Source organism: Astyanax mexicanus, chromosome 24 (assembly GCF_023375975.1).
Source record: "Astyanax mexicanus isolate ESR-SI-001 chromosome 24, AstMex3_surface, whole genome shotgun sequence".
Classification (NCBI taxonomy): Eukaryota; Metazoa; Chordata; class Actinopteri; order Characiformes; family Acestrorhamphidae; genus Astyanax; species Astyanax mexicanus.
In genome coordinates, this window is record NC_064431.1 from 13075251 (window position 1) to 13085416 (window position 10166).

Consider the following 10166-nt stretch of genomic DNA (forward strand, 5'->3'; position numbering starts at 1 on the left):
ACCTGTAAATGCTCTCACAGACCACTGACTTTTTGTTTATTTGGGTTTACTCTAATGTTATATAGAATCAATTACAGATAGATACTCTCACTGACCAGTGACTTTTTGTTTATTTGGGTTGATTCTAATGTTATATAGAGTTATTTACAGGTAGACACTCTCATTTTCTGCTGTTTTTAAACTATGTTTAATTGGGTTTATTTTAATATTATAGTGAGTTAATTACCTGTAGACGCTTTCACTGACCACTGACTATGTTTAATTGGCTTTATTTTAATATTATATAGAGCTAATTGCAGGGAGACACTAACTGACCACAGATTTTATGCTCATTTGTGTCTACTCTAATTTTAAATAGACGTAATTGCAGGAAGACACTCTCATTGGCTAGTTATTTGGGTTTATTTTTATGTTATATGGAATTGATTATTCTAGAAACAGATTTATAATTAAAAACTATAATTAATTCTATATTAACATTAAAATAAACCCAAATAAACATAAAGTCAGAAATTCATCACAATGAAATGTATTAATATTCATTTTAATGTGTTTCTTTAAACAAATAAAAGTCTACAATTACAATAGACAGCTTTACTGTACGTATCATCTTTACAGATGTCCTAATATTTTAGCACAGCAGGATGGATTGCTCTGCAGCCACTCTGTCTTGGTGATGGTGTGGTAGAGATTAAGGAAAGAGATGCAATTACATTTTGCTGCTCATAGATGCTTCAGATATCGTTTCACCGACAACAATAAGTGTGTGTTTGCTAACATTAGCCGGTTATCTGATATGATGATTGCTGGGAGCTTTACTGATAGGAGAGGAACCGGCAGTGCATCCATCTCATCCATCTCCTTCACTGATGTTCATTTGCATCCTCTAACAGACGGTAAGATGAAACTACTGCCTTCCTATAATTTCTCCTGTAGATTTCAAAATAAGCAGCTTTTAGGCCTGTTTTAGCCTGTTCTGAATACACGCTGAATTATCAGATGGATGAAAAGGAATAAACTGTGTTATATTAAGGGACTGAAACACAGCAGTCGTGTATTCGTGTGTCACTGTTTAACGATCCATGGCCTAAATACTTTAAACTACTGTACACTTATACTTTAGGTTCTTTCTACTAACAACATTTTCTGCTAATATTATTATACTGCCTGTAATAGAAACGAGGCAGTGATGAAGTGCTGGTCAGAATGTTGGTCAGAAGGTTAACCCAAAGGTTAACTGTAAAATTTCACACCATAAACCATGACTGACATATTTAATGCCCAGAGGAATAAATGAGAACACTTCATTCATAGGGAAACACTGTGGCTTGGGTATATAAACAAATTTTTTCAGTAATATCTTACACTGTGGCATTTTATGATAATCGGACCAATATAAAAGCCCCAAAATGAGCAACCCTGTCTTATTTCATAAGTTTTTTTGTGTGACAAAAATGATAAACACTTTATAACACTGACATGCCTGTGTGATATGTGTGTGGGATCTCCTACATTGAATGTGGGTGTGATGCCTGCCAAAGACACTACGTAATCAGCTCATTATACATTAAAACATATTCCCAGCCTTTAGAGCATAATATAGTGCATAATATAGTGCAGAAAACAGGTATGGAGTTACCGCAAGCTGCAACCAGGGATGCCAGGTCCAGCAAAAATCCTGCCCAAATTCTGTCTAATACCCGTCTGTCAGAAACGTAAGCTAGTCCAATATCTAAGGTTGTCACAGACATTTACAACAAAGTACATTTTCATTTTGAATGTTTCGCAATTAAGCCTTTTAGGCGTCCATGATAAATATAAAGGAGCCTAAAAAATTTACACTTCATTCTCCTGAATTTTGAATTTTCACCCACAATGTATGAATATCTCCTATAACATGCAGTGATTCAGGAGCCTCACCATTAGGAAACACAAATGGAGGGACATGATAAAAAAAATAATTGTTATTAATCGAAAAAATCACATAAGGTTACTACTTAAATAGTAATTAGTTGCAGCCCTAATGATCTGGTTTTCATGCATGTTCAGACTGAGAAATCCCAGAATATCCCAGTTAAGAGTATACATATACTGAGAAATCTGATTACTGAGCTAAAATCCAGCTTTAACTTTAATCTATGAAATGGATTACGCTTTTTACATGAACAATCTTTCATAAATAAAAAAATAATTGCATGTCTATAAACTATGACTATGAAAAACTTAGGGTTTAATAAAAGTGCTTCTCCCTGTTTTTGTCAGGACTTTTATTGTAATAAGTAACCTTTGCAGAGTGGACAACCAATCAGGAAAATTTAATTAATCAAGTTAATTACACACAGCACAAACAAACCAAGACAACATTATTAATGGAAATACCAATCGATATTGATCTGAGAATCTGCTGTTATTGATGAGGGCTTATTTCATTGTTTAATGAGGCCAGAGTTATTTAATTTAGACGTAATTAGTAACAGTGACCGAAGCCGTCGTCAGAACCGAGCCTTCACAATTTAATTACAGTTTTTAAAGCGGAAGCTAAGGTTGTGATAAAAATGTTAATACTGTTTGAGCTGCAGCTCTATTGTCTGAGCCAGTATAATGAACGAACAGGCCGCATCCTCTGTACTGGTTTCAGGTGGAAACTCATTAGGGATCTATTTTAGACGAGTCTCAGGCGAAGCTGCTGTATAAGTCTGGACGGACGGGCTGAGTAATGGCGTTTGGCAGCGAGCCTGTTTGAAGTTTTTCCTTGGAGGATGACCTTTAGCTGAATAAAGCTGAGCAGATGAGGCATCTGCTGATTGCACTCAGCCAGTACTGCAAACAGCAGCTACAGGTTGGACATCATCAGTGAATTGCATGTTGTATTAGATGTGTTGAGGGATGCACAAAAACCCCGCCCCCACCTGCTCACTCTCTAAACAGCAAGAAATGCAAATAAAGCAGAACACTGTGGCCGTGGCATTACATAAAATCTAATACACAATAACATGCCAAACACTGCAGCAGCACCACAAGCAGTATACAGTATAGTCTACTGTATTTTTCGCAGGCGCATCAGATTATAAAATGCACTATATAATATATATAAACGTCTATTTTTCATACTCAAAGTGCACCGGATTATAAGGCGCATTATGCGACACTAGTAAGGAAAAGGGGTGTCACCATGTTTTCTTCTAATTCAGCAGGTCTCGCCTCTGGGTGATGGTTTCCATGATAGCGCTACACTAAGGAACCCTGATTGTCTCAGTAAGCCAGTCTAATATTAGCTAGTGGTTCGTCCCACGTAGCTTGTTTAAACATGGTAAACACACAGGCTACAGGCTGATATACTCACCTCTGAACATGAAAGACCTATCACTTAGAGTGGTTAGAAGGTCATGCTAATGCTGCTTCAGCAGTGCTAGCTGGGGTTAGCAGCAGGCTACAGGTTCATAATAGTCACATCTGTACATCGAAAGAGCTAGCCCTAATGCTAGTACTGCTCCAGCTGGTTTAGTATTGTTACACACACACTCACTACCCACAAGCTAATATGCTAGACATGATGCTAAATACAACATCCTAAATACAACACTATAAATTATGTGTTGTATATAATATGTTTAAAATGTGTGTAAAAAAAATTAATGTTTCTTTTCAGGCTGTCCTAAAAAGTCAGGTAAAGAAAAAAACCTGAATGCACTGAATGCCAAGGATAAGGCCTATATATTAAATATATATTAATATATCTATATATATACACATGTACTCGTCTACAACCACCGAGTACACACACTTACACACACAGTTGCATGAGTGCGTGTGCATTTGCCCACCCACGCAGCACATGCTCGGCACAGATGCAGCCCCCGGGAGTGTGCTGATTCACCACATCCCGTTTTTTCATCACTTAATCACATGACCAGGACTTAGTGCTCTATTCCCCATCTCCATGGAGAAGCTTCTCAAGGGCAGAGGCTTAAAAATAAGGCAGATAAGGAAGGATTCCATCTCCACTCCTCTCGCACTTCCTAAAGCCTACTGAGATTTCAGTTGTTCTTGATATTCAAGAGGATTGCATAAAACTGATATTTACACAAACATGGCCTTGTTCCAATCTCACGATGGCCTATTTGAACCCTTATATAAGGGTCTGAAAGAGTCAAGATGTCTTATTAGTGAGCAGGGGAAAAATGTCAGGCAAGTATCACCACAGCCTCGAAATAGAGGCAAAACAGAGCTGCCTCAACGCAAACGAAGCTGAAGACACCTTCATTAAGGGACAGGACATGGCAAGAGACACAGTAGGCAGTGTTATGTAAGCATCCTGCCAGTGCTCGCCAATGATTCAGAGAAGCATGACTTCTGAACTGTCAGAGTAAATCAAAGCCTAATCAGAGAGCATCGCCGGTTTATAGCCGCCCTCAAAATGAGGACTTAAACAATCCCTCTCGAGAGGCAATAATCTGAGATGCATGACCATAGATGTATGTTTATGGCCGAGCAAGGCGCAAGGAAAGTGAAGCCTGGAGATCTTCCAGAGAGCTGAGCTGGGAGTGACAAATGCTGATGCGCCTGTAATTTTCCAAGAAAGATCAAAATTTATCTGATTTGCAACGTCCTGACTCTCTAAACCTGCCTTCACACTGGCAGGAAACTAAACGACAGGGGCGAGTCATATTCCATTAAGAGGACTTGATTTGGAGCCACAATCTGGGGACAAGCGACAGCAATCGAGTTGAGATTTTCTCAATTTTTCCCAAAGCTGAATTATGACGCAGTGAAGGGACATTCTAAACTGATTAACCAGTTTTACGGACCATTTGTAGACTTGGACGGTCAAGGTCACCAACTTCTACTCTCTGAACATTTGGTTCCTTTTGGGCTAAGTAACACACGCCACATGTGGCATGTTTAAAATGGGTATTGGCCCGAGCTGCATGTGGCTACACTCTGGTTGCCGAGTATAATACGCCATCGACCACCGGTTGCGAGAATTGGCCCAAACCGCTTTTTCCTATTCTCTGGTTACCAAGCATAATATGCGAACACATGTGCCAACACCAAAACAGCAGTTGGCTGTTTTGCATGTGGAAACACTCCAGTTGCCAAGAAAAATGTGGGAATCGGCCCAAGCTGCATGTTCCAGCATCTTGGTAAATGAATATAACACTGCAGTCGGCCTGAGCCGCATGTGCCATTACCGCTGTTGCTGATTATAATACAGCTATCAGCCCCAGCTGCATGTGCCAGCCTTTAAGTATAAACCACAATACATGTTCATGTAAATCAGGAAGAACAACAACAAATTCTATGTACCAGCAAGGTGCAACCCAAGTGTTTTCCAAAGGTCAAGGTAGAACACGGCTCAGATTTCTTGAATGGAACGATAACAGGCCATAAATATGGATCTTCCAATGATTACAATGGAGATTATGTTGAGAAAAAGCACCAGGCAACCTCGATCAATCTCATGGAAGGCTCTCCAATATCCCCCATGAAGGAAAAATCAATGGTGCTAAAGTAAAACACAACCGACTGTGTTTCCTTAGATAGAAATGCGACTGGCTCCCTGAAAAGAACACTGCTAAAATATTCATGATCGCACAGTCAGGTGTAATGTCTCAGACTTGACTCTTGGTTTATGTTTATTATTGTTATGTAAAGCTTGGGGGTAGTTATGGATGCTTTCATTAATGAGACATTTCCATTTTGAGCCTAATATGCCTTTTAGTCCTTGAACTGCACCATTTGTCAGGTTGTGTCTAACAAGAGTGCTTTGTTTGGTTTATATTGTCACATGGTAACAATATAGCCACAGAGCATGGGCTGGGTGATATGACTAATAGTGATTAATAATCATATCTCAATACATTTCAGTATTCATATGATACATAAAATGTCAAAGGATCTCTATTTATTTGTAACAACGGTTGTATTTATAATACTATATACAGTACTATATTATAAAATACTATATACGTACATAAATAATAAAAAATATATATTGAAATGGCACTCCAATTCCTCAATACTGTATTGTGTTGCCTGAGATTAAATCCAGGGGAACTGTTATCACTTAAAGAGGTTTAAACGACATGACTTTAACAAGACTTTACTGACCAAACTATTGCCACACCACCTAACAACCCATGTACAGGTACAGTCGATGTGAAAGTATGATTTTGCAATATATTGTTTGAAACAGTTTTGACTATTTCTGTTTCCAATATTTTGCCAAGCCCCACAGAGAGATGTAGTTTTAATACAGCACAGTAACTAGGATTATCCCTAAAGGCTTCTCATCAAATTCATGCTAAGATCCAAAGATCCAATCAAGCAATCCCTTCTCAGACCTAGAATTCCAATGAACTGATTGATAGCAATCTGGATATCTTCCCAAACCTTTTTATACATTTTTTTAGAAGCTATCAGCCCATTGTTTAACCTTCTATCAATTCAGTGATAGTGCATTATGTGGAAAGCGTCTCATTTGTGTTGAGAATCTCCCGCTGTGAAGATTGCAGACCTCTCAAATCATATCTGCAGATGAGGGATGTCAAACCCCCCCAACACTGGAGCGAGTTTTGAGAGGAATCCTAAAAGGGACCGCTGGCAACTTATCGTCTCTTAAGGAAAATAAATAACTGAAGCAAGTGTTTGGTAGGGGTGTAAGATATGGACCAACAGTGTAAGGAACATACTCTTGGATACCCCTGTATTAAAATCTACCAGTAAAGATCATAAATTTGACTTTAAATGTTTTTCAGTATTTGGATTGGCTGCACTTATTTTTCTTAGTGGGTGTGTTTACTGTGGACCTTTACTTCACTCTGCCTAATTCTACCAGACTGTACCTCACTCTACTTCATTCTACCTCACTTGCCATACCTCATTTTCCTCGCTCTACCATACTCTACCCCACTTTACCTTACACTACCTCATTCTGTCTTGCTCTGCCTCAATTTATATCACTCTACACCACTCTACTTCACTCTTCTTTACTCTGCATTGCTTTACATCTACCTTGCTCTAACTCCCTTTACCTCGCTGGATCTCATTCTCTCTATCTCCAGCCTTGTTATGTCACGTGAGCACATGTATAATACAATTAGAGTCGCCTGTCATTTAAGGTGTTTTCAGCTCACTTTTGGAATGGTTACTGTTCAACTTGCAATATCAACAAAAATATGATTAATCGTACAGCCCTAGTGTGTACCTTTCACTATGCATCTCATCTGCATTCACAAGTCAAACAAGTCATGACAGGATCATTCATGAAAATGGATAGAAGTCCAATGTGCCAAACTACAGTATGTTTCAGGCATGCCAAGGTATTGCTCCAAGATGCATGAAACCTACCTGGAAAAAAATCTAAACGTGCCAACTCAAATGCCAACTCCAACTTTAATGCCTCCAGCAAAACCTTGCATTTTGCATTCTCATGCTGGTCTCCCAGTAAGGAGTTGACTGAAACCCCAAACCAATGCCAAGAGCCAAGAGTTGACTAACCATTCATGCTGTGGCTCATCGATGACCAGGAGAATCTTGAACTTCTTGGACATCTGTGCAGGACTCTGCTCCACCAGTCCAGCGGATGCGGCCGTCTGCTTGACCACATTGGTGATGGAGCTGAAGAAGCCCGAGCTGGTGGACTGGGCAGGCTGGGGTCGGCGATCAGGAGCCGGAGAGGCGCTGGGGGACTTGGTGGAAGCGGAGGCAGCGGTGGCAGCAGAGGCAGTGGGGGCAGTGGGGACAGCTGTGGCAGTGCCTGGGGCTGCTGTAGCTGGACCAGAGGCAGGGACCTGGGAGGAGGCAGCACTGGGAGGAGGAGGTGGAGGTGGATCAGGCCTCTGGAGATCCGTCATGTAGCCGTTGGGAAGGTTGGCGATGAAGCTGCTGTCGGAGAGGCGGCGGCGGAGGAAGTTCATGGCTGCGGTTGGTGAAGGTTAAACCTTGCAGAAATTGCTCAAGGTTGCACAGGAAGCAAATCTGTGTTTAATTTGAAGCGAGGCAGCAAGCGGAGTCCTGCCTGTCAAAACCTGTGCTTTGGGCGTGATGCTGTTGATGCTGCTGCTCGATCTCCCCTCCTCTCTCTCTCTCTCTCTCTCTCTCTCTCTCTCTGTTTCTGTCCTCTCTCTCTCGGTGCTCTGACAGCTTGAAAGCCAAGCAGAGATGCTCATACTCTGCCTCAGCCTCCTTGCTCTCTCTCTCTCTACCACTCTCCCTCTCTCTCCACCACTCTCCCTCTCTTTACCACTCTCTCTCTTTCACACACATACTCACTCGTACACTCGCCCCCCTCCCCCTCACACTCTCGCTCTCCTACATCACGACCTACGTGGCTGTGTCGTACTGCAGTTGGCAATAGGGGTTTCCAATGAATATACATATAAGGTTCTGGGAGGGGGAAGGCTACCCTCGTCTACTACGGCATTTACCTCCCTCCACAATCCTCCCCCCCTCCCCCCGTACTCCTCAGGGTGACCTCCAGAGCCAGGACCGGCTGTGCTGAGACTGGAGGATGTCGAAGAGGTTGAGGGAGGCTCAGTGCAGGATTAATGGGCCTGCAGATGGTGGAGGCACGCGTCAGCTCGCCATCTCTCGGGGGTCTCTCCGTCCTGGCTTCTCTGAGCCTCTGATTCATCTCTATGTCATTGATCTCCACCGCTGAGGAAACCGTGACTCCCTCACAACAACAGCTGATTAGTAATACTGGAAGGCCGACAGTGTCACACCTCTGTTGGATGCAAGCCAGAAGTATGAGGAAAATATAAACAGGATGGAGCAGACCTGAATAAAATAAGAGGGTCATGTATTTATTTATACTTATGTATTAAGAAATGATGATGATGATGATGATAAATGATAAAGTATTATGTAGGACAACCAATGGGCCTGATTGATATCAAGGCATATTTTGTCATTACTGATATAATTATTGTTATCAATTAAAATTGTATTAATAAAAATGTCAATTTATGAATTTCAGCTTCCTCAAAAAAAGGGTATAAAAATATGTACTGGTTTACTTTTAATAAAGATATTATTTACATAATATGAGAGATTATGATTTGAGAATTAGTACACAAAACTAGGCCTGTCACATTACAGAATTAGATGATCAACTTATCATACAATATAGGGAATATACAGGGGTTGGACAATGAAGCTGAAACACCTGTCATTTTAGTGTGGGAGGTTTCATGGCTAAATTGGAGCAGCCTGGTGGCCGATCTTCATTAATTGCACATTGCACCAGTAAAAGTAGAGTGTGAAGGTTCAATTAGCAGGGTAAGAGCACAGTTTTGCTCAAAATATTGCAATGCACACAATAATATGTATGGCATACCAGAGTTCAAAAGAGGACAAATTGTTGGTGCACGTCTTACTGGCGCATCTGTGACCAAGACAGCAAGTCTTTGTGATGTATCAAGACCCACGGTGTCCAGGGTAATGTCAGCATACCACCAAGAAGGACCAATAATATCCGACAGGATTAACTGTGGACGCTGTAAGAGGAAGCTGTCTGAAAGGGATGTTCGGGTGCTACCTTGGATTGTATCCAAAAAACATAAAACTACGGCTGCTCAAATCATGGTAGAATTCAGTGTGCACCTCAACTGTCCGTCAGGACAATACATTTTGTGGTCTAAAAACCAGGTGTTTTTATTGTAAATGTATTGCTATCATAAAAAGTGATATACAAATGTGTTATGACAGTATATATTTAGACATTATGTCAGTGCCAGTAAATGGTCTTGAAATGACAATAGTATAATTAACCACAATTTGTTTAACTACAATATATCACCCAATCAGTATGTGTCATGGCAAGGCAGGACACAGTCATGCGCAGATACAATAAACAGGTTTATTAAAAAAAAAGGTCAGTACAAGGGGTAGTCAGAACGAGCAGTGTCAGTACCAGTGAACAGCATCAAGAGAGAGAAAATGTATGTTACTTGTTCTCTTTAGCATATGGCTCAGTTTTGTTTTTGTCTTGTCTTCCTAGTCATTAGTGTTTCGAGCTGTCTTGTTTGTAACTCCACCCCTTCATTACTAAGGGTGTAACGGTATGTGTATTTTTTATGAACCGTTGCGGTTCACAGTTCAGGGGTCAAGGTTCAGTTTGTGCCATCGCATGCAGACTACACATTATAGGCAGTACAGGAGAC

General features: G+C 40.7%; 1 protein-coding gene across 1 annotated transcript in view; it reads right to left on the reverse strand.

The window, feature by feature from the left end:
* syn2b (synapsin IIb) overlaps positions 1-8219 on the reverse strand; it is a 139217-nt gene extending 130998 nt beyond the window's left edge. Inside the window, exon 1 of the mRNA XM_007229637.4 lies at positions 7501-8219. Coding sequence (XP_007229699.3) covers positions 7501-7919 — 419 coding nt within the window. The 5' untranslated portion in view covers positions 7920-8219. The remainder of the gene's footprint in view (positions 1-7500) is intronic.
* Positions 8220-10166: the final 1947 nt, after the last annotated feature.